General features: G+C 45.9%; 1 protein-coding gene across 1 annotated transcript; it reads right to left on the bottom strand.

Annotated features, from left to right (window-relative positions):
* Window positions 1–6,847: 6,847 nt before the first annotated feature.
* On the bottom strand, window positions 6,848–24,702 carry hivep2a (HIVEP zinc finger 2a). Its single transcript, XM_070544464.1, has 13 exons — window positions 23,497–24,702; window positions 21,533–23,418; window positions 21,115–21,375; window positions 20,827–20,992; window positions 20,217–20,304; window positions 18,474–20,124; window positions 18,229–18,386; window positions 14,229–14,404; window positions 13,539–13,640; window positions 11,673–12,510; window positions 11,493–11,577; window positions 9,714–9,827; window positions 6,848–7,814 (listed from the first exon to the last, which is right to left on the bottom strand). The coding sequence occupies exons 1-13, from the start codon at window positions 24,482–24,484 to the stop codon at window positions 7,131–7,133; spliced, it is 7,197 nt and encodes a 2,398-aa protein (XP_070400565.1). The 5' UTR covers window positions 24,485–24,702; the 3' UTR covers window positions 6,848–7,130.
* Between the last annotated feature and the right edge of the window lie 991 nt (window positions 24,703–25,693).

Genomic DNA, 25,693 nt, shown 5'->3' with positions numbered 1-25,693 from the left:
TGTTTAGCTGGTTGGTTGATTGGTTGGTTGCTTGTTTAGCTGGTTGGTTGGCTTATTGGTTGATTGAGGGATGTCCCTTTTCCAGGATGGGAATTAGACATTCCTGTTTCCAGTGATCATTCCAGTCTCCAGTTCCTCTTGGGAATCCAGAGGTCTTACCAGACCAGAGATGATTCAGATTCAGGAGTTAGTTCATTCAGCTGTGATCAGATCCTCCCAACCACGCTGATGGATGCATGGTACCGATGGCTTTTAGCTCAGACCTGGACCACACCCTCGATGGTCCTCCTCCTTCCTTTCTGCCATCACTCGTACTGAAACACAAGCTACTAGAACTTCCTCATCTGTGACCAAGGAGGATAGGCGTAGTAGTAAACCTGTAAAGGTGGGTTTGGAACAAGACAACTTTATTTAATCAAAATTAACCACATTATGGACATTTTACATCAACATGACTCCAAGTTTTTTCCCCATTGGATCCAATTTGGTTATTTTCTGCTTCAGAAAGACTTTCCATCATCGTCGCCAGCATCAGCTTTTCTCCTCATGTTTTTAATGAAGCTGTGTGAGTAAACTGGTCATTGGCAGCGAGCATTCAGCACAGAATATGTTTTTGGACGTAATCATAAGAACAGTTGTCTGCATGTCTCTAGTCCAGAGAGAAAAGGGTTTTTGGACTTGTAATCAATTTTGAAACGGCAAATTTGCTTCAACCAACTGGTGTCAATCTGTTAACTCAGCTAAAGATGCTTATAAAGTATCAGCTTTGTACAACAGGGAGTAAAACACGGGAACTAGAGTCAGGCTGAGCACTGCGTGGAAGAAAAACAACGTCAATATAAAGTAAAACATGAAGCGATACAAGTTGTTGGTGTTTGTGGGGAGTTTGTATTTCATCGAGTGTCTCGTGCTAAAGTGGAGGTTCACTGAGAAACCTATTATAATTGTTTTTTTATTAAGTACAATCAGCCACATTCACAATGATTGGATGAGGTTTTTACAGGATTGTCTATTTCAGAGGTGACTACAATTTTCTCTTCAAGGACAACATTTACTGTTGTGGTTTCCATCAGTATGTGACGAGCATTTCAAGCAATATGGCAAAAATTACTCCAGAAAACACCTCCTACCCCATCCATGAATTTATCATTCCTGCAGCCAGACGATCTTTCCCTGCATTTATATTAACACAATTAGATTTTATTGCCCTTGATTAAATAAAAGCAGAAATTCCTGCTCAGTTCCCATCTTCGTCCAAACCCATACGGATTTGGCAATCCGGTATAAAACCTTGTCCAACCCTGACTGACTGATGAATGCCTTCATCACAGCTGAGCTTCAGACGGCAGGATCTGGAGTCTTACTTCCTGATATCTGGACATCTCTGATTGGCTAACAGCAACAGGACTCTACCACTGACTCTGTTTGCTCTGCAACATTGATGTTTTATCTCCACAAATAACACAAGCCTGGAGGAGTTCTGCTGTGTGGTGGAGTTGCTAATGCTAACAGTTAGCTTCTACTAGCTGAGACGTTCTCTGCTGTTTCCTGGACGCTAAACCAACAACAACCTTCCACGTCGTGTGTCCAGATGGGTGAGTCCATGAATGTTAGTGACAGTGTGACGTAGATCTGTCAGGATTTTCTAATCGTAGAGTTTCAACGTCTGTTTTCTATCAGAAGCTTAAGCAGGAGATAGGTGTAGGAGACTATTTCATGTTCAGCCTGCATGAAACACCCAGAGTGACCCGTTAGAAGCAGTAATAATCATTAAAACATGGTTTTTCAGCCAAGCACACCTTTAAGGATTTGATGGTTCATGCATTCATCGCTGAGAACAGAACCTCTGATCTGGTCTCGGTTCCTTCTCGACCCCCAACGACTCTATTTTCATCTCTTGCTGCCAGCCCAGCCTATCCTGCAGAAACTGAAGCTGCTTTAGTTTCCACTGGCATGCGGTGAGCCCCGGTCCAGTCCAGTTATGTTCGGAGTGGTCTGCATTTGGAGACAGAATCTTACTGGTTTAGTTTCTTTTTGATTTCAGAAGAAATATCTTTCCTAAAGAACAAGTGAAAAGTGCTCTCCCTGTGAAAACTCTGCAAGCCGAGTTTCCTGGAATTTTCTGCATCCTGGCAAAGAGACAAAACCCAGCTTCTTTATCTTTAGAGTTAATTACAGCTGGGAGAAGCTCTGCAGCCCAACGTGGGATCCCGTTCCTCACGCGGGTGATCCCGCCGCAGGCTAACCATCACGGCATACAAACAAGCTGTTAGGGTGACGTCCTTCCAGAAATGAGAGCTTTCCCAGGGAGGGCTGGCAGCCCCGACCTGCGTCCCGTCGGCTTGTGGCTCCGACCGAGTGGCAGCGATGGCGTGACTCTGCAAAATAAGCCCGTTGTTAAATGACACGTTTGGCAGAGTGCTCGGTGTAATTGTTGCTCGCCAAACTCTTGGTAACAAGTCATAATGGTGAACGTGTGAAGCAAAGAATGTGAAATTACATACACAGAGCTGGAGACCCCACAGGGAAGTTTAGTGAGTTTTCTGCTTTTATTTTTATTTTATTTTATATCTTCATGAGTTTTTGAGGCTTTTCTTCGAAGTCAGACAGACGTGAGTCTCTTCCTGTTCCTGTTGTCGTTTTGTGTCTTTGCAGGCGGTCGAGGTTCTCATTGAACGTGGGGAACACAAAAAAACACGTTTTAATGATTATTACTGATTCTAACGGGTCACTCTGAGTGTTTCATGCAGGCTGAACATAAAATAGTCTCCTACACCAGTGCGCCCCAGGGCAGCTGTGGCTCATCACCATCAGTGTGTGAATGGATGAATGATTCACTGCAGTGTAAAGCGCTTTGGAGTCCTTACTCTGAGAGGCGCTATACAAGTGCGGGTCACTTATCATTTATCATTTGTACCGGTCTGTCGTGGTGAAGAGAGAGCTGAGCCAGAAGGTGAAGTTCTCGTTTTACCGGTCGATCTACGTTCCTACCCTCACCTATGGTCATGAGCTTTGGGTAGTGACCAAAAGAACGAGATCGCTGATACAAGCGGCTGAAATGAGTTTTCTCCGAAGAGTGGCTGGGCTCCCCCTTAGAGATAGGGTGAGAAGCTCGGTCATTCGGGAGGGGCTCAGAGTAGACCCGCTGCTTCTCCACATTGAGAGGAGCCAGTTGAGGTGGCTCGGGCATCTGGTCAGAATGCCTCCTGGACGCCTCCCTGGTGAGGTTTTTAGGGCACGTCCAACCGGGAGGAGACCTAAAGGTAGACCCAGGACACGGTGGAGGGACTATGTCTCTCACCTGGACAGGGAACGTCTTGGGATTCCCCCGGAGGAGCCGGCCCAAATGGCTGGGGAGAGGGAAGTCTGGGCCTCTCTGCTTAGGCTGCTGGCCCCGCGACCTGACTCAGGATACGTATTGGGCTAATAATGAATAGATGGAACAACAGATTTGTAGAGTATTTCAGTATTTAGAACATTCCTTCATCTGGATGTAAGGAAGCTGATTGGAGAGGCTCTCGTGTCCCTCCACTGAACTCTGCTGGAGATAATTTTAGGATTTTAACAGGAAATGAGGTGTGACGAACTGTACAGGTGCAAATGGAATGCTAATCCTCGAAAATCCGAAAGAATAAACGAGTGAATGCTCACTGATGATGAAACCCTGTTTGCTAAAATGTAAAACTCACTTCTGACAACGACAGAAACAAACAACATGCAGACAATCCTGCAAAGGGAGCGACACACCGGAGTCTCAGGGGACACTTCCATATGCTCGCTGCAGCGGAGCATGAAAACCACGCTCACGCCTTCCAAGCTGGTGATGAAAGTCATTCAAACGCTAATCAGGACCAAAATAACTCCCTTCATCATCTCCCATCAGAGGCCGCGGGACTCGCAGACGCCCGGACAGACTGACAGATTAAATGTAATCTGACACCAACCCAGTTGTGTCAACAATAAGAGAGAAAACACACCAAAAGATGTAGACAGGTAGACGTATGTGGGACAGCACTAATGACAGCGACGGCATTAAAATTAGAAGTGTGAGGAAGCTTTTTAAAGGGTGAAGGTAAAATGAAAGGTTGAATGTTACCGGAGTCGTGTGGAGAAGACGTTAGCCGGCCTCGTTCAGGAGGATTCTACCATAGTTCTACCGGAGTGAAGGGAATCGTTTTCCTTTTTCTCTTTTTTTGTACAATTATTGTTCAGAGAAACTGAAACCTCTCCAATGGAAATAAAGCCTTTTTTCAGAAAAGAAAATCTGCAACAATTCTTCATCTTTTAGTCTTTGAGAAAAACTCCGGAAAAATGAGCGGAGCTCCAAAATGTTTCACCTGGATGCTTAAAGAGACAGAAGGTTCCAGGTCTGTAGGCTTTTTGACCATTTAAAAGGGGAAATACTGTAAATGTAAACCCCCGCATCGAATATCCTTTCCTTTATGTTTACGATTTTCTGGTTTTGGCAGCAAATCAGGTCTTGACTCATGCACCAGTGATCGTGTACGCTCTCTCAGCCTAGAAAGGGTTAAACCCGCAGTTCCAGGTTGGTCATGTGATCACAAACAGGACGAACCAGACTGCTGCTGTGGTTCTGCTCCCTGACTCGGTTCTGTTGACTGAGAGAAGGTCTTTGGCTTCTAGAGGAGCTCCAGAACCAGCCCAAACCATCAACCCTCCACCTCCGTGCTGACAGCTAGTGCATTGTGGGTAAATGTCTCCACTCTGGTCTGACTTGTGGTTCATTTATGGGTGGTGCCTGTGTTCAGCAGCTTGCCTCTGTCAGTGCGCCCCAGGGCAGCTATGGCTACATCACCACCAGTGTGTGAGTGACTGATTGTGTTGTGAAGCGCATTGGGGGGGGGGGGGGGGGGGGGATGGGCTGTAGAACCCTAAGATGGCGCTATACAAACACAGGCCCTTTAGAAGAAACTTGCTTCTATTCTAGTTGTACGGTCATGTGGGTTTGACCCTTAACCCCTGGCCAAACATGCCAAGGTGAACCTGCTGGGACGTCCACTCCTGAGAAGATGGGAAAAGAACTTAAAATGTTTTCCAATCATTAAAAAACTTTCCCTCTGGAAAGTGGTTGACTCCAAATAGTCTGTGAATGATCTTTAACCCTTTTCAGATTGATGAGAGGCAACAGTGGTCCTTCTGGTGTAAACATGGTTAACACACGCCTGTATGCTCCAGAGGAGACACCTGAACGCCCGAATGCTGTCACAGATGATCCGCTCATCCCACCTGGCTGAAAACATTCCAGCTTAACTGGGATGTCGATGGTTGAGCTGCTGCAGACTTGTCGTGTGGAAAACTGAATCATTTTAGAGGAAACTTGTTTTCCTCCATGAGTCAGAAGGTTGGACATGCATGGAATGATTTAGGGAAATGTTGGTTGGAGATGAAACTGGTTTGAGTCCTGATTCTGTTTGTGGGGTTAGGGTACGTTTTTAATGCGCTTCTCTCCGAGCGTTGGATCTTCATAGTTTGTTAGGGATTTGTGTCTCAGGATTTAAAAACACCCAGATTGAGCTGAAACATCTTTTCCATCTGAAAAAAACCCACCAAGACCAAAGAAATCATTTCTGCTTATATTTATTTGGAAACAACAATCCATTTCTTCTACTGCGACTCCTCGTTGCAACTCGGGTCATACATGAAATCGTATTAAAATCCACAGAACACCGTCACAAGTTACCCTTTTATATGAACATTTACCTTTTTATCATCGTCTGTATCGTCATCTTTATATAATGACTTGTGCTTTGATAAGAGAAGTTATTTAAAGACATCGTCGTCATGATAAGTGAACAGAACAGGATAGAAAAGTCGTAAGAAGAGGATACAGTGGTGGAATACACACCGATACCAAAAACACACACTCACATTGCAGCCTGCCCGACTCGGCCCGGACCTGTTCACAACAGAAACCACCGCGACGGCTCCCTTCTTCTCCTGGTTTTAGGATTCGCTTTAAGGACACTATTGTTGCCTTGCAACAGATACGATCCCTGCTGGTGGGCAGAGTTTGGCTAAATATTGCTTAGCTACAAAAAATGGAGGAGGAGGGGCCAGTGAAGCAGTGCAGAGAGCCACAAAAGTATGCTAATTATCATTTAAATGAGTTTTAGGGTTCAGTTCTGATGCGGCTGCTGCGATGTCAGCAGAACAAACATAAGGTGCAGAAAGAGTTTCAGTGACAGGATAAGCACGGATGCTGCAGAGGTCTGAAAACCGGAGCTGGAATGTTTCGATTTCCCGTTTCCTCATTTAGAAACCAAAATCCTTGGGTGCGATCGTCTGAGGAGGAGGCGTGCACGAGAAAAGGTTCAAGCCACGATGCAAGACGTCATTCAGTTAATGCTGCAGAGAAGTCACAAATCTGAAATAAACGCATGTGAAGAGTACAAATCCCAGGCAAAAAGCAGCAGAATGTACAAGCCTAGGACAACGAGCATCGTGTGGAGGAGACTAGCGGTTAAGTGCAGCTATAGGTGCAAACAGGTGCGCCCCTTATGCTGTAGATGCAGGTAAATATTGGACCAAAGCTCGTAGATGCATCAGCCTCTAACATAAAAGCCGAGCTGCAGCCAGACCCATGCTTCACATAGAAAAGGCATCCGCCACATTTCAGGAAAAATGTACAATTTATCAAACATGGAAACAATAAATAGTTTTACAGAAACGCAGCTGTACACAAAAAGCCTGTTTTCCATTTCACACATATAAAAATATGTTTTAGTGCAACCGTACGTCAGTAATGGTATCCATAACTTCACATCAACGTATAAGGTGTCAAAGGTGTGTGTGTGTGTGTGTGTGTGTGTGTGTGCACTCATCACCAGGCTGACCATATTTACATTTAAAAGCCCAAAAGCAGAAGAGTGAAAGAAAAGGCACACATGTAGGAGTTTTACTGGGTTGTACCGTCTGATCCTTCTGAGCAGGTTTTGGTCGGTTTACATGTGTTCTGCAGGTGAAACAGGTGAGCTCTGCACATTCCCTCCTCCAGCCGTTGTGCCCTGCAGGAAAAGTTTCAGCTGAATTTAAACATGCAAGAGTTTGTGTCCGCGTTGCACGTCGTCCCTTCCTGGTCTCCGAACCCCAAAACAAGTCCAGGTCCGGTTCTATGTCGCGGCCGGGTTCCTCTTTGTGCTTTCTGCCTTCCAGTCCTTCTCCAGGTTCTCCAGTTTGGGTGCTGCTGGAGGCTGTAAGGAGTCGGATCCTGGGCTAGGGGGCTGAGGACAGGAGGAAGGGGAGGTGGAGGAAGAGGAGTGAGGAGTTAGGAGGGGAGGCCCGAGCTCCAGGCCACTAAAGTGCTGAGTCCCAGAAGGTTGAGGAGGAGACGGGGAGGGATGAGGAGCTGATGGTGTTGACAGTTGATGGGAGTCGGGGGACAAGGCTAAGGGTGAGGGAGGAGGAGCTCTTTCTTTGTCCTTCCCCTCATGGCTCCTCCCTCTTCTCTCAAGAGCTTCCCCTGAGTCGATGCAGAGGGAGGCGATGGCCTTGGTGCAGGTACGGATGCTCTCCTCCTGCTCCGGTCTGCCTCCGCTTCCCTCCCGCTCCCGTGGGGACGGCTGAGGAGATGTGGACTCACTCTCTCCCACTACTCGTCCCCCACTCTCATTAAAGGAGGTGAAATGTGGGGAGGTGTTCTCGCTGTTGGATTCCTCTGACGTGCTCTTCTGCGCGAACAGGCAGGAGGCGTCTGGCTGTGCCCCCTGCTGGGCTAGCGGGGAGGTGACGGCGGTGGGGACGGAGTGCACCATCTGGATCCCTCCGATGGGAATCATCGGGAACGGAGAACGCACCTGGCGGGGATAAAAGCGGTTCAGTTAAAGCAGTGGTTCCCAAACTTATTTAGCCGCGCACCCCCTTCTATGTCCCGACCATGTCGACGCACCCCCCAGCCCCCACATCGGGGCATGGCTCTCTCTCTCTCTCTCTCTCTCTCTCTCTCTCTCTCTCTCTCTCTCTCTCTCTCTCTCTCTCTCTCTCTCTCTCTCTCTCTCTCTCTCTCTCTATATATATATATATCAGATGTCAAGCTACACAGACAGGGTTAAAAAAATTCCCCATCACTTTCATTTTTTAAATAGTAATTAATAAACATTCGATACCATTACAATTTCCTTTGATTTCATTTTAAATAAATATTTAGAGTGCCCAGGTAGCACATAAACAATGCAATTTAACGGTTTTCTTAAAGTAGGAACGTTTAACCTGTGGCGAGAGCGCTCTCCTTCCTTCTGCTCTGCGTAAACCTGAGCTGATCACCTACTTGTGCGTAATCAAATGTCAATAGGAGACAAGATATAGCCATGAGGTTCACTTTTACCTCAGACCGACTTATTGCTGTTTTATGGTGTGGCTGAATCTGCGATCCGCTGCCACGCTGACTGGGATAACAAATGCTGCAGTAACAGGACTTGTGGTCAGGTTCATGAGGAGTCACTGGCTGGAGCGGACCCGACTCATCCCAGAAGCTAATATCTTAATTTGACCTTGAATGAAAAATAACCTCTTAAAAGTTTTTATCACGGTGGAGGCAGCGTTCATTTCTGCCTTCAGTCTGACGGCGCCGGAGTTAAAGCAGCGTGTGCGCTTATTGAATCTGTGTGCGTGTGTGTGTGTGTGTGCGCGCGCGCGGCACAGCCGCTCAAGTCACCGCGTCTCGCGCTATTTAAACCAATGTTGTAAAATAACTTCTGCCCAGCCCAGATGTGCTCACTTGTGCACCCGTGAGCCGTGGTTCAGCCGGAACGCGTCTGACCTCTGACAGACGCACTCTGAACTTCAGATCTTCAGCGCGCTGTTAATAGCCTGAATGGGAATCATTTCTTGTTATTTTGTTACATCCACAATGTTCTGTGTGTGAGGTTTACAATGTCAGAAGACCTGCATGAGACAGGGTGTTAATTACAATCTGCCAGAATGACTCGCCACCTTCAGATTCCTCCAACACCGATAAAAATGATCAAATACGGAACATATCGGCGTGCGCAGGCCAGAGTGCTGAAGCTCGGCGCATTGTTATTATGAAGCTAGGGCACATGTGGAGGACACACACGCGCGTGCAAAAATATACTTGTTTTCAATTACATTTATTGTGCCCACTTACTTTTTCTTTGGCCCACCCACAAATGAGTTTCTACGCTAATGGTGACATATGACAGACTTCTCTGAGCTCCGCAGCCATTACACTTTTCACCTCGCGCACCCCCTAGCGGCAGCTCGTGCACCCCCAGGGGTGCGCGCACCACACTTTGGAAATCCCTGAGTTAAAGGAATACACAGACTCTGACGTTAACTCAGTAAAAATGAATCTGATCCAAATATAACATCTAAAGTTTCAGTCCGCCTAAAAAAGTAGTTTCACGAAGGTTTAAACCTAAAATTAAGACAAAATAAAATCAAATCAAATAATAGAAAATCTAAAGTGAAACCGTCAGAACAAGAAATCTGTTCACAAAAACAAATCAAGGGGTAAAAAAATAATAAATGTTTATTTATAGACCACTAATAATGAAATATAAAACATAATACACAATAAATTTACTACATTATAGAAAAAATAATACAATGATTTTAATGATCAATAATTTTTTCTAAATTGTATCAAATGTAAGAAATCTACAAAGAAATATTGGAACAATTAATTGAAATAATAAAATCATAAAATGTATGAATGAAAATCTAATCAAACCTACCTGGAGTTGAGAGTGGAGGGGGAGGTGACTGAACAGGACCTGGTGGGGGGCGCCAGACCGGTTTTCCCGACCAGACCCCGGATCCCGTTCTCCTGGAGAACCAGGGTGATGTTCCTGCAACAAAACCAGGAAATGAGGGTTAAAACTGGGTTTTTATCCTTATGAATCCATCAGAACATGATGGTTCACCCAAGTACTGAACTTCTGACCCGACGTGACCCCACCGCTCAGGCTGGCGTTAAGCTCTATAAACCCAAATCTAAACGCGTAAGCAGGAGGAGGAGTGAGGAGCAGCGTTGGGTCGGCTCGCTCTCTGCTTCACGTTCTGTTTAAGTGGAACCGGCAGCAGCAGCCGGGTTTGAAGCGGAGCTCTTAAGAAGAAAAACAGCTGAGGTATTAACCGCATCACCGCCAGCCAGGATCCCATTACCACCCAGAACCAACAGACCGCTCTTCAATCATCGGAGCTGGCCTCCAGTCCTCCGAACCTCTGGAGCTCCGTCTGCCAGAAGGTTTTTATCTGCTTCACTCTTTCTCTCGTCTCCACATTTAAACTCCAGAACCAAACAGAACCCCAGAAAATCTGTCAGGAGCCAAAACGTTGATGTAGGAGATGAAAGAGCGTGGCCTCCTGCAGATGGTTACAGGAGCGTTAGACCTGATAAATGGACAAAATTAGGGTAAAAACTTTTATCTCTACTTTAAATTGGTATTGGATTGTTTCGCTTCTGACCTGTTTCCGAAGATAAAACAACAAAACCGCGTAAAAAGATAATAAACAATGGTAAAACTGGGAATTTAAAAGTTTAAGGAAAACTCAGATTTCTGGAGGAAAACCGTAAAGCCTTCAAAACTGATTTATTACCAGAATCAGTTTTTTTCCCCCTGTGAGTTGTTGTAATTGACTTTTGTTGCATATTAGAGACAAAAACAAGGCAACATATTTAGCCGAGTTTCAGGGGCGTGTCCAGGGAGTGTCCTGGGGTAGCACATGCCACCCTTGGAATCTGATTGGCCACCCCAGGTGCGACCACACTAATTTATCTTTAAATAGGCTTTTCATTGTCCACAAAAGGCTTAGGGGTAAAACAAGAAAGCCTAACCATTGGTGCCACCCATGCACAAAGTTGGACCTCACCTGGGCCACCCCATTTTAAAAGATCTGGACACGCCACTGCCAAGTTTCTGTCAAACCAATTATCCTCCCCGCCCGTTTAGGACGACATCTGGGTCCACGCCCTCGTTTTCAGCGCATGATGAAGCTCATTCATAGGCATGCCAAGCCTGTAGGTGGCAGGAGTTCCCCAAATAATCTGTGGATTTGCCCAAAAACATTTCTGGTGGTGTTTTACGTAGTTTCTACGAATGATTCACAAACCTCCACCTTGGTAGGAGCGTTTTGGTGGTGTTTATCTCAATTTTGGTGTGGATGACGGGCCAAACCATGGAAAATGTTTTTGTTTTGTCGGATACCCGACCCAAGATTTAGTGTCCAGCCAGGTCATTTTGTGTCGTCTTTCACCAGAGGGTGGCAGAGGTGGGATTAGAACTCCCTCACCAGGTTGTGGTTGATGTAAATGAGGGCTGCATGCTACTCCTGCAGCTCTTCTGCAAAACGTCTAAATGGAACGCAGCCTTTAAACTACAATAATGACACAGGAAGTCTGAGCCTTGACTGAATTAACTGATCGGATGAAATTTCACGGATAAAAGTTCATGAAACTAATTGTGGGAACATCAGGAGGAAAATCTGGCATATTGAACCAATCAGGATTTTACCAGTTCCATTTCTGCGCCGCGTCGCCCCAAAGAGAAGTCGGCCAACGTCTGACTTGTCCTCGCACCTCGAGGACCGCCCTGCGAGCTGAAAATACGAAAACAAGAAAATATTCTCGTCACCAGATTTCATAAAAGGTGACGTGAGATGAGCTCGGGCAGTTCTGCTGGTCTGGAGCTCACCTGTGGTGGGGGGTGGGCTGTTGGAGGCCTCGGCGAGGAGACAGCGGGCGGATCATCCCTCTGGGGCGTCCTCTGGGTGAAAGGTCACGCTTGTAGTCTCTCCTTCCTGGAGATGTGGGTCGAGAAAGTGGGGAGAGGACAGAAAGGTGTCCCCTCCTTGGGGAGAGGTCTCTCCGGTACCCCCCCGACACACCCAGGTCTCTCTTAGGGGAGATGTGACGCAGAGGAGGGATGTCCCTCTGGCATGAAAGGTCATGATGAGGTGAAAGGTAACGGTGGGTAGAGGGGGAGGAAGATAGGGAGATGGGGGACGGGCATCTGGAGTGGTCCAACCCGGGGGAGGAGAGGCGAGAGGAGAGATCTGGGGAGAGGATGGGGAGGTCCTCATCCATGGAGGAGGAAGGAGGAACCTGTAACCTGCTCCTCTCCTGACCTCGCTGATACTCCACCACCCCCCGCTCCCTCCTGATGGGGTCGGTAGGCGGAGCCTGAGGCGTGATCTGGATGCTCGGCACAGTAGTGAAGTAACCAAACAGCGGCGGCTTGTGGGACTGTCCCAGGAAGGTGGACGCCACCTGGTGAGACAGGTGAGGAGCGGAGTGGGAGGCGGCCACAGCTGTGATGGCCAGGGAGGGCATGCCATATGGCTGCGGGCTGGTGGAGCGGGAGCGAGTCTTAGGGGTGGAGTCGCCGTCGTAGTCGTCCTCATCATCATCTTCATCATCAACCTCGTTATCGTCCTCCTCGCCGCCGTCGGACTCGTCAGCGTCTGAGAACTGGTGTTCGGCCGACGGGACTCGGGACATCTTCTCCAATCTGTGGCCTTCATCTGCAACATCTTCAGGATCAGAGAAAAGAAGTCACAAATCAGGGAAAAATGTTGGGAAAAGATGGAAAAATGGCAAAGAAGAGAATAAAAGACCGAAGTCAAACAACAAAAACGTTTTAATAATCCGACTGAAACTGTTTTCCCACCAATAAACGCAAAACTCTCCTGTTTTCTACCCTGATGAGGGAATTTGACTTGAATGTGTCAGACATGTTCCCCTGTAGAACTCATCTGGTTCTCCAGATGTTGAGCTGAGGAACGTTGGAGTTTCTGGATTATTTTTCCCGTTAGTCTCTTAAATAAATGTTTATGTCTCTCTGACTCACCAACCTGGAGCGTGCATGTGTGTGTGTGTGTGTGTGTGTGTGTGTGTGTGTGTGTGTGTGTGTGTGGGATCCTACCAAGCCAAAACACACAGCGGGGGTCTGATCAAATAAAACTTCATTTGGTGGTCTGCATGGTGGGAAATTACTACGATCTACCGCCGCTAAACACGACCGTTAAGGTCCAGCCCTCTGCTGGTCAGGACACACACACACACACACACACACACACACACACACACACACACACACACACACACACACTCAGGTAGCGGTGATGTAAAATCACTTATTTGTTGAATATTGGCAGATTCTCATCACCAGCAGACTTTTGTGGTCCATCTTTTGTTCGTTAATAATTTCAAAAAGTGTTACAATTAAAATATTGTCAGTTGTTTCACGCGCCTGTAAGAACCCGGGACAGCGAGAGGAAACTACACGGGGTATAAAAATAATCCTGCTAATTTCCAGCTTCGTTAAGTCATCTGAAGATTAACGGGATGCTGATCACCCCCATCCCCCGATCCGCTCATCTGTTCTGAAACCGACGCCGCCAGGAGACAGCTGATGAAAATGTATGATTAGTTAATATTTTACAGGGAATAATTTTCTTCCTCAGTGAACAACTCTTATTCCTTCTGGGCTGAGAGGAGAAACGTCTGGATGGATCTTGCTGATGTTTGGCGGTTTTCGCTCCCGGTGTGGTTTTCCTACCTCCATCGTCGGCTTCTGCATCCTCCACCGAGGACATGGAGACCCCCAACTCCAGACATTTCTTCATGTGAGCCTTGGACTTCATGTGCTTTGTCAGGTTTCCTGCAAAAATGCAGACAAACGCAAGGATGAAGCCTGGAACCCCGAGGTCGTTCGGGAACAGAGGGAAGGATGCGGAGATGGAAATAGAAGTGGTGGAAAAACAGTCGGACCATAATTATAATTTACAAACTACACACAAAGTAACTTAATAAGAAAATAACTCTGCTGGTCAGGACACACACACACACACACGCACACACACACACACACACACACACACACACACACACACACACACACACACACACACACACACACACACACACACGTCTGAGCTCCCTTTAAATCCATCGACCAGATCTCTGTAGATCAGATTCCAGATATTCTTTAGCGTCTGACACAATGACGGTTTCCTGCCTGGCCGCCGTCTCTCGGCCTATTTTATTCATTCTGCTCCCAAATTATTAAATTTCACAAAACGAAAAACGAAATACACTGAAATGTTGTAAAACCAGAAATGTGCTGACTTGATTCCCTCTAGGTGGTCGTGGGAGAACGTTTCAGAGATGAATGGGTGAAACCTGCCTGTTTTGAGCGACGAGGCCCAGTTACAGACATGAAAACATGAATTATTGTAGAAGCTTGTACCTTTGGTCTTAAAAGCAAAGTTGCAGAACTTGCAGACGTACGGCCGGACGTCGGTGTGTGTGCGGATGTGTTTCTTCAGCATGCTGGGCTTCTTGCAGCGGATGCCACATTCCTCGCAGATGTACTTTCCTCTGCCTCGACCACGAACATACACGTAGTCCTCATTAGATTTATACCTGCACGGACAACAATCACAACAACTGACTTTTGTTTTCTTGTTGTGGTGATCTTAGAAGAGTTTTGGGTCAGTTTTCCATTTTAGCCACTACTTTAAAGGTGCAATATGAAAGAATTAAGTAAGAACGACATCTTGTGGTCAACTTATTTACTGCAGTCACCTTCTCACTGCCCTTCTGTGAGTTTCATGGCTGTTGCATTAGTGGCAGAAGACTAGATGGCAAGCAAAGACGAGTCACACACATCAAGTTGATAAGTAGATAAAAAAACTGTCATCTGTTGTTAGCACTCTTGGGTGTTTTACGGTAGGGAGCACTTACTACATTTAATAAGGTAGCATGCCTCTGGCATTAGAGGAAGTGTTTTTGCCATCTTGCTGTTAGCTTGCTGTTATAGTTCTGTGAACGACTCATTATTCACTCCACACACACATTTAACTGTAATATTGAGTTGTTGGAAAAAGTAGCATGATATATTTTTAGAGCTGACTATTTGCTTCTAATTCACCGTTAGCATTGTTTTCTCAGTGTTAGCTCCTGCTTCACCCGATACTAGAAGATAACAAAAAGATGCCGTGACTTCTTAGGGGTACAAGAAATAACTTCTGGGTCGCTCCTGTTTACTGGCTTTGGTTCTTTAAGCAATTCTACCCCCCCCCCCCCCCCCCCCCCCGGCTGGTGTCAAATGACTAATGCCATTGCTGCAGCGTTAGCTCACAGGAGACGCAGCAACCTCACAAACTCACAGAGAGTAAACCGTAACTACGGTCCTTTCAATTATTTGGAAGGAGGAAAACTGACCAATCAGTCATCTGACAATGAAATCTGTTTCAGGGAAACCTTCCTTCCAGCATGACTGAGACAATAGACTGTTTTGTGATTATTTCCTGTAGAATTCTTATATATTCCTACTTTAAGGTTCAAAGTACGACAGATGGGGCTCTTATTGTGAAAGGTGAATATAATTTCATAAATTTTGCTTGAGAAGTCGCCATTAGATTATATTTGTATATTGTATTTATATATGTATATGTGTATATATGCATATATATATATATATATATATATATATATATATATAATTATGCATATATATGTATATATACATATGTATATGTGTATGTATGTATGTATATATATATATATATATATATATATATATATATATATATATATATATACATATGTATATGTGCATATATATAATTATGCATATATATGTATATATACACATATATATATATATATATATATATATATATATATATATATATATATATATATATATGTATCCATGGGGCACTTAGAGGTGTGTAGAATGAAGGTACAGTATTTCCTTTAAAAGGTATATTTAAATATAAAGATAATCAAATATCTGTTTTGACAGGTTTATGTTTACATCTACCAGCCACTAGAGAAAACTGACAGTCCGCTCGGCACAGCGAGGCTGGCTCTGTGGAAAAGGGCAGACTCGACAAGTCAAGCAGCTGCTTCTGAGCCAGAAGATGTGGTTATCCTGGTCAGAAGAGGAGCGACCATAAAAGATCTAAAACCAGAGTGAGTCTAGGTGAAGCCTACGACAGAGGCAGCGACCCTGGTATTCTGACGGCTGGAAAACACGTTCTACTGTTGCAGCTACAACCTCCACACACTAGATGTCGCTTTGGTGTTCGTGTTCCATGCTCCACCTTTAAGTTTAGACAGAATCTGTTCATTATAGCAGAATTAGATAGGCGTTATGACTAAACGAGCCTCAGAGAATGTATTTTTCAGTTTTCTCCTCTGACGTTTGGAGCCAAGCGGCTGCAGGATGGGGTTAAATCACCACCTTCCAGACTGACCCTGATGGGTTTCATTCTCTCGGCTCTGCTGCAGGAGCCACAGGTTTAACTTAATTCCTGAGTCAAAGTTGTGTTGTGTCATTTCCTGTCGCGTCTGCAGCAGCTGGAGGTAACGGTCCATTCAGGACCTTGTGTGCTTTAAGGCGGTCGAATATCAGGCACATCAAAAGAGCCACCCGTGCGGGCGAGGGGAAATTTGTCTTTCAACTGCGTCGTGAGCAGGGAAATACCTCAGAACGCTCGTCTTGAGTCGAGACGTTTACACAGCTGCAGCCAGTTTTGGAAATGAATTATGATGATTATTTTATTCTGTTTTATTCAACCTGGAAGAGCGAGACGCAGATCCACTTTCAGCTCTTCTGCTTCTGGTGACTTTTACTCTAAATGATTTCAGCTGTTTAGGTTTACTAAAGTTTAGTGTGGAGGGATTTCCTTAGCTTCTTTTGTGCATCTTTATGGTTCTCTTGGGACAAAGACAATAATGTTTTGCATTTAGTAACCGAGTGTGGGCTACCTTTAAGTGCACCATGTATGCATCCTCACAGACTTTACTGTAGATGATAAAACGTTATGATGCTACAGGAATGTCTCGCACTGTGGGATTTCTACCTTAAACATCCTCATAAAGTCTTCTTATCCAGTAAAAGTCAATCCTTCTGACCTTTCTGCAGAAATCTGACATCAAAAATGTATTTTGGCTCCATTCCAGTCACATGAAACCATTATCTATCATATAAGGACCTCCTGCAGGATCTTCTGTCCAAAAATTGGCTTTAAAAGAACAGATTTGGCTGCAGTTTTCTCACCACACCCTGAGATCCAGATGCATGACGCATACGCTTAAGTACACACACACACACACACACACACACACACACACACACACACACACACACACACACACACACACACACACACACACACACACACACACACACTAATCAACCACATATTTTTATTAAGAATTTCAAATTTAACCCATTCTGACCGGATGAACACATTTTGCAGCCTGTAAAAGTTCAAAGGCAAACACGAAGCAGCAACTCCATAAAATTCGGGGGGGGGGGGGGGGGGGGATTTGGGTTTCTTTTTTCGTTGTCCAATCCCCGAACTAAAAGTTATGCAGGATAATAAATAACTGAATATCATTTGTCTAAATGATCAGACATGTTCTGAACAAAATGTTTTTGTGTTTTACCCAAAGATTTTTGAAGAGAAAAGCTGAGGGTTCTTCTTTTCGTCCAGGCTCAGGTTCCCAAAACACGAGAATTCAAAGCTTTAACAGATGAAGAGTTCTTGTACAGACTTGTTTTTTTAAGTTTGCATTAAAATAAACTACAAAAAAGATTTAAAAAAACCTATACGTAGTAATCAGATAAAAACTTCTAATGAATAAAAAGAAGAGTTTGTTTTAATGGCAACCAATCAGATTTAAGGGTTGAACTATAAATTAGTAATCTTTTTCTCCAGAAAAACTTCATAATCTTTGGATGACACTAATAAAAATGTCATTTTAGCAGGAAGATGCTGAAAAACCAAAAGAATGCAAGAAAAAACTAAAAAGACCAAAAGTAAAGAAATCTTTAGCAGAGAGAGAGTTTTCAAATAAAATCCACCAAACCTGGCCGACAAACACCCGACGGCCAATTACTACCACGCAGCTCCTGTCGTTAGTCTGTGACGAGCTTACCACGCTACGGCTGTTGGCCTGAATCTCACAGCCACAAATAAAACTCCCAGAAAGGGACGTGAAAGGAAAAGTCATCCTTTTTTCACCTACGGAGGGTTTTATGTAGAAGTGAAGGTCCTCGTAGTTCCTATGAAGGCTACTGGTGTTTGTTTCTAATGAAAACTAAAAATGTTTGGACTAAACCGACATTTTCATGGTTTGAGAGTCTAAAGCTTTTTGAACATTTGTATAAAACTGATGTTGAAGCAGAATCTTTCTACGGTTTTGACGTAGTTCCTGTTCGCCGGACTCACCCGCCCTCAAAGATCTTGATACGGGTCGGCTCGTTGGCGGGCTGTTTGGCCGACACCTCCTTCTCCACCTGCTCTTCCTTGGAGCGTTCCCACAAAGCCACTCCCTTCATCTTCCTCCCAAAATGACTAGCATCCACTGGCATCAGCTCAGGCTTCAGCTTCAGAAGAAGAAGAGCAGCATGAAAAGTGATTTGGATGTAAAGACGCGCCTTTAGGTGACAATGACAAAGAACTTGAGGACATACCTGATCGAACCTCAGCTTCCAGGCCACAGATGAGACCAGTTTTCCGGAGCTGGGTGGAGAAATGGCTGCAAGCGTGAAGATCTGATCGGTGTTCCTCTTCTGTTTGGACCTGAGCAAAGCCAACGCAGCCTTTGTAGTGAGGTTCAGAGGGTTGGGGTTGTACGAGCTGATGCACCATGAACTGTATACGGAGCTGCGTGTTGTAGCGGCGGTGCTGTTGGGTTTGGTGTAGCTTCGGAAACACCAGCTGACCCGACTCATGGTGCGCAGGCTTGGGAACTGGAAAAACTGCTGGATGTCAGCCATGTTTGAGAGACTCTGAGGTCCTGCTTTTCCCGCATTTTGATTAGCAGCAAGCTTATCTGGTGAGGACCGCTTGTCCGTGTCTTCAGCATCGTTGGAGGACAGCATGGGCTCCGGGCTGGAGTTGGATTCGTGGGGAGCTTCATCCACGTCCAGCTCTTCAGGAGAGTCTCTGCCACCAGAAACCAGCAAGCGATCCGTCACGATCTGGAGAGGTGGGGTGAAGCTTTCAGCCCGAGGGACATCGGAAAGATGGGGGGCGGGGGAACGCACCGGAATGGCAATTTTTGCGGCAACTGGGAAGTCATCTAGAGGAGGTGAGGAGGCCATCCTTTCAGAGTCATCGATTGAGTCTTCACTTTTCATACTCAGACCTCTACCCCGCTGATCCTCGGGTTCAGCTCTATGTTCAGCCCCACTCAGCTCCACAGCTCTCATCTCCCTGACGATCTGCCCGTACATCCGTTCTTCCTTCACCCGTTTTTGCTGCTTGGTCTCGCTGAAGCGCTCCAGTGAACTGGTGGGAGAGAGCATCCGCTTGCTGGCTACAGACACTGAGGCGTCTGTGGTGGAAATGGTACCTGATGTTAGTGACAGTGGGATACCTGTGTTCAGCTGCTGTGCATGTGGGTAGCCCAGTGACACACCATCAACCTGTCCAAGGAGGAGGGACAGGTTGAATCCTGCTCCATTTATTCCTCCTCCAACACCTCCAGGTGGCTTCCCAATTTTAACAGCACCAGGTGGAGGAGACATGTTGGTTCCAGCACCGTCCAAACTAAACCCTTGTACTCCAGCACCATAGGAAGCTATCAGCTGGCTCACGCTCGTGTACATTGCACTACCAAAGGATGGAACATTGGTTTGGATCCTTACTGGAACCAACAAGGAAGGCAGGGAAGCCTGGGATCCCAAATTCTGGGTGGCAAACACAGGCTGGATCTGTTGTATCAAGGAGGAGGCTGTAGAACTGGGTGGGGGGAGCTTAGAAGAGAGGGAGCCCAGGTTCTGCTGATGTTGCAACAAAGGCGATGAGCGAGATGAGAAAGGGGGATACATCTGAGAGCTTTCCGATTTTCCATCGCACATCTGTGGGTCGTGGATCGACTGTTTGTGCAGACTGCTTTGTGATCGGATGTGAAGTTTGAGGAACTGTTGTTGAGCCTGAAGTGTCTGCTGCTGTCTGATGGCCTGTTCAGAGTCCTTACTCCAGAACAGACCCGTCTGTGACATAATAAAGGAGGCTCCACTCTGGTACTGCTGGATCAGATCCTTGTTCATGACCTCATGACTGGGATGTTCTCCCTCAGATGAGGAGCTCTGGGCCTGGAGGCGGTGCTGCTGGGACCTACGTTCATAAAAGTAAAACAATATTAAGCTTTGGCAAATAAAATCAAGCAGTTTTTTCTACTTTCCCTGGGAACTGCTGGATTATCTTACCTTCCAAAGAGAGGTTCATCTTGCAGGCTGTCCTCACTGATACTCTGCTGCAGGCTATGCTGCTGGTACTGCTGGTGAGATCCAACGCCTGTGCGTCCAACAAATGAATGTATTTTAAAACCGGTCTTGTCTACCTCATTGTTCACAAACCCTGCCTAGTTTGGTCTGCAGATGAAGGCCCATAAATGTGTCATCACACGATGATTGATGAACGAGTATTAAAGATTCACCCTAGGTTTGGCCTTTGCAAAGCCATTGTGGCATTGCTGGCATGCATGCACTTGTGTTCATGCTGTTGTTGGGTTATTTCAACCACAGTGGCTGATTCAGAAGGGCTGTAGTTTTAGTCTTGGCCCAAATAATTGGGAGAATGTGGTTTGTTGTGTGTATGTTTGGTCGAAGGGACTTTAAACCTTTTCCACTGAGGTCACTATGGTAATGACCCTCAACAAAGAACTAGTTGTTATTAGAAATACATTTAAATCTTCACTTATTAAACCACTTTAGCATCAGGCTGAGTTTTCTTCAAGTGTTAATTGTTTGAAAGTGTCTAGATTTTACAAGTAGGGTTCAATAAAGGCAAGGTTGTTGGCTAAAATTTGAGGTGTACCCGCTGTGCCACTGCCAGTTCTCTTGGTTTTGCTGGCCACATCGATGGTGCTATGTTGGGATCCTGTTGGACTGGGCCACCCGTGTTCCAAACTCTCCTGTTTGATTGACATTTCAACTCCTCCTGGCTCCTGGAGGACGGTCTCTGGATAAACACTCAGAGAAGCCTGTTAAAGCCAAAGACGGTCATAATTAAAACAGGCAGGGATTTGAGATCTTCTATATAATACATGTCTTAATAACTATATTATTAGTTTTCCCAAGAAAGTAGTTGAGCGTTGCTATTTACCTGTCGAACTAGATATCCACGCCGGCGTTCCTTCATTGCCGATGCGCTGGTGTAGAGCTCACCCTGTCTAGAGGACGGCAAGCTTCCATAGTCAAAAGATTTGCTGCGCATTTCTGGCAATTCTGTGGGCAGAGTGCAAGGAGCCTGCTCTGATGAGGACCTCCTCATCTCCCTCTGCTGGTGGTGGCTGGAATAGCCACTGCCAGGAACAGTCAGGAACTCTGATTGTTTGGCTCCACCACCAGTGGCCAAAGAATCGTCCTAAAACCAGTAAAAGGTGATATTAATGTTTTCCTTGTTGCAATGCAAGCCTTGCTAATCTTTTCTGATATGAACACCCCATTAAAATAGTCTCGCAACCCACCGACCCCACAGGGCAGTTTTATTGATGTTATCCATTGGACATTTAACTTGGTACCTGTTTAGTTGGGGAGGCAGACTTGGGGCCTTCATCTCTGTCAAAGGACATGGAAAGTGAAGACGAGTGAGACAGATTACTTTCCTGACTGGGACTACGAGAAAGGCTGGTGCAGGTTGACTCGAAGCTCGATTCCCCAGATGAGTGCTCCGTATCTGCAAGACGCAGCCTCTTTTTCTTAGGTGGGAGTTTTTCTGTTGGCATCTGGGAGAGCGTGTCACTCCTCTGTGGAAACTGGAATTCATCAGCATGCTGCTGCTGCCTCTCTGGTTCTTTGGTAGCTGGAGCTTCAGAGTCTTTCTCTGGCTTGTCAGGCTCCTCTGTGACCCTGATCTCAGGAACTTGGATGTTGCGTTGTCTGACTAGTCTGTGTGGGTTGGGATATGGTTGGCCAGGTGAGGGTGCAGCTGAAGAGGATGACAGGGATGCAATATCACTGTCGCTTTGTAACTGCTGCTCCATGCTTTCAGTCTTCAGAAGTGCAGATTCAGGACTCAGAGCATCTTCAAAGATATCACTGTCAGACTGCTCAGAGTACTGACTCGTAGGAGCTTTATCTGAGAACTGGTATCCTGGTTGCTCGAAGGATTCAGATTTCTCAAAGGAATTTGGACGCCTGAGAGAGTCGGTGTGTTGGATAACTGATATGGCATTCTTGGCTGCCTTCCTGCTCTCAGAATCAGTAAACAGTGCAATGTCCTCAGAACACATACTGGCACATGTATCGAAGCTATCAGACTGACTGTGAGCACTATGAAGTGAGCCCTTTCCTGTGGGAGTTCCCCTTGACCCATCAAAACTTCCTAGCTTCAACTCATAGTCCCCAACCAGGTCAACGGAACCACTACAGCTACTGTCGCAATGTCCAGGACTGTCCTCATCATCCCCTACACTTGTCTCTTTCCGTCTTTTTCTTGTGGCTATTTCTGACATGCTGACTTTAGGACCATATGAACTATAGGAAACATGCTCTGGAACTCCCGGGCTTTGCTCGCTGACCTTCATACCCAAAGGCAAGGCAAGGGGTTCGGTCATGTGCATGTAGCCCTCAGCCTCTCCTATGTGTGCATCATTACCTGATTGCTCAAATGCAGTTTGTCTTTTGAGTCTGGGATGACCTGGTGGGTAAAAGACATCATCTGGTGCTGCCATGTTATCAAAGGACACACTTCCTCGAATCCCTTGAGGAGCGTTGAGGTTAGAAGGAGATGGAGTTGGCATTGAGTTACTCCTGGTAAGTGTCCCAGAATCTGATGGAGGCTCTAGAAGTCCAGTATTGCTTTGACAGGGTCCAGTTGGATACTGCTTGGCATCGCCACAGATTGCTAGATTTCCTCTGAAAGAAACATGATCCTCAGCTGTCTTTCCTATGTTTGGAATAGCCCCTGACTGCTTCAGGCATGCTAGGCTATTAGGGTCTACTCCCACCAGGCCCACTGTCATGGACTGTTTTCTGGAGTTTTGCCGGTTGTAATAAGTCCGACCAAACATTATCTCTTCATATGTTTTGACATTAGTATTTGGAGTGCCAATTTGCAGCTCGGCACTGTCGAAGGGGGAAAAGTATCCAGAGTCTGTGCTGCCTTTGCTGTGAGGACTTAGGAGGTTTAGGGACTGGGACATGCCGGGATCAGAGTCCTGCCCTTTTTTATCATTTAGTTTCAGAGCCAAACGTTGTTTAATGGTGGGGGAGTCATCCAGTGAGCGTGCTCTTCCACCTGCCTTTGATCCCAACATGTGATGTGACCCTTTTATGTCATGAAATGGGGGACACTCCATCCCTGTGGAAGGAATTGCCCCAGTCTTCGGAAAAATAAGGATTGGCACTTTCATAGATCCAATGGGGAGCTCTTCAGCTAAGTCTGCATATGCTGGTTCTGCACCACCTAAATAGCAAAAAGGTAAAATGTTTAACAACATGGAAGACTCAATGGCACAATTCTGAAACTGTTAAAGAAAATTACCCGCATTCTTGTCAGCTTCAAAGGAGATCTGTGGGATGGGGCTGTCCTTATCCATCAACATGGTGGAGGCCTCAACTCCTTCCTCATCTGTGTCCGTACTTTGCTCTCCGTCTGAGGGCACCTCTGCCTCACACCCAGGGGATGTCTGGTCCACATCACCACAACGGGTCAAAGGTAGCTCTGATGAATATGGTACTAGTCCAGCTTTAATGGCATGAGCATGAGACTTGCGATGCTTGTAGAGATTGCTCCTGGTTTTGAAGGAAAAGCCACAGGGTACACAAGGATATGGCCTTTCTCCAGTATGTGAGCGGATGTGCTTCTTCAACACACTGGGCTTTGCACATGCTCGATGACAATAGGGACAAATGTATTTACCAGGCTTTTTTGGCTTTTGCTCCTTTTTGCCATAGCCCTCCTCTCCAGGTTCAGAACCTGAATACTGTCCAAACGAGCTTGGCAAGCTTGGTGACTTTTGTCGGGGGAACCTCCTTGCCCCTGCTCCATGTGGATGGGTGTGGCCTGGGTGCCCTACAGGGTACAGGTCATCTGAGGGCAGTTGGCCAGCAAACGGCCAGGCATGAGGCTCCAGGCCCGGCTGTGGTTTGGCTCCTGAGACAAAGCGCTCAGTATGGGGATGTTGAGGGTATGGCTGGCTCAAATGAAAGGAGTAACCTCTGGGATATGCCTGTGCAAAGGTCCCTTGGGGGTCTTGGGATGGTGGACCTCCTATAGCACCAACTGCAGAGGGTCCAGATAGCAGCTTTGCAGAATTCCCCGTGATTGTAAACTTGTGTTGCAGTGCTGATCCCCCAGTAGCACCACAAGGCAAATTCTCACGGAGTTTAATATCTGGGTCAGCAAAAGTGCTTTGTTTGGTGTTTGCAGTAGGTTCAGATGCCCACTTTCTTTGCAAAGGTGTCTTTTCTTTCACTAGTTCCTTATTGGAACACCTCTGCCCCGTGGCAGCTGATTCACGGGCCTCCATTTTTTGGAGCTCCTCTTTCGGTTAGTGGAGAGTGGGGAGGTTGGGAGGTTGGGAGGGTAGGTAGGTAAAGGAGGGGTTACAAGGTCCAGTAGCTACCAGGCATGGTAGCTGAACCGTTGAGGGCTGTCAACAAGTTCACAGAAACAGGAAAGGCCCATCCATTTCTCAGCAAGAGCAAACATAGAGCCAGGCTTGAAGCAGGAATCAGGAAGTGGAATGGAAAGGGGAGTTTTAGTTAATAACATCAGAGATGAGTATTTCCTTTTGACATGGTGTCAAACAAAAAGCCTGAAGATCCGTTTATCTAACGGCAGAATCCTGGAGTGGACTGAAAATGAAGAAAAAAGTTTGTTAGTTGAGAGTGATGTAATTGTATAATTAATAATAAACTAATAAATTATGTGTGTAACACAGATACACATGGGTCTGTAGAAAAATACTAAAATGCTCCATCTGGAATCTAACATGAGATTTTTTTACTTCAGAAATGTGATTGTATGTTTGGTGTCTCAGATTTAGTCATGATGTTCTTCTTTAGTTCTGAATGTGTCGGATAAGTCATCAACACCCGAGGAACCACAACCATGACGTGACTAGTGTCTGTTCAAGTTTAATGTTTTCACATTTAAAATGTGCTTATTGATGCTTACGTCGGTATTATCTGTGGCTTCTTAAGCCACAGTGATGAGTGAGCAAAGAGCACATTTCTTCTGTGTTAACTAGAATAAGAAGTTTGTATATTTAGAGAATAAATACCAGCGTTCAGGAAAGCTGTGCCGACCTCCTCTCCAGTTTGAAACGTTTTCCAGTTTTGTCACCAAAAGACCTGCAGCAACAAAGTACAAGAGAAAATTCTAATTCTAATCAGAAATCAGCCATAAACGGTCAGAAAGGTCCTCAGAACCTTTGGCTTGAAGGTTCCTTCCCAGACCAGGGTGTGAATGGGTGAATGACTGATTGTGTTGTAAAGCACCTTGGGGGGTTCCAGGACTCTAGAAGGCGCTATATCAAATACCATTTACGTCATCTAGCACAGATCCAGCCATGAGCCTTATGTGCTAAACTAAATGTTATTGATTGCTTTGTGTGTTTGGAATCCATCTTCTCCATCCTTCTCTCCTGCACCCCCCCCCCCCCCCCCCCCCCCCCCCAGTGAGTCACCAGAGAAGCAAACCCACGCTGTTTCTAAAAAGACACAAAGGCTTATAA

This window comes from Nothobranchius furzeri, chromosome 2 (genome assembly GCF_043380555.1).
Source record: "Nothobranchius furzeri strain GRZ-AD chromosome 2, NfurGRZ-RIMD1, whole genome shotgun sequence".
Taxonomy (NCBI): domain Eukaryota; kingdom Metazoa; phylum Chordata; class Actinopteri; order Cyprinodontiformes; family Nothobranchiidae; genus Nothobranchius; species Nothobranchius furzeri.
The sequence above is the reverse complement of the archived record's forward strand: the minus strand, read 5'-3'. Positions and strand labels throughout refer to the sequence as shown.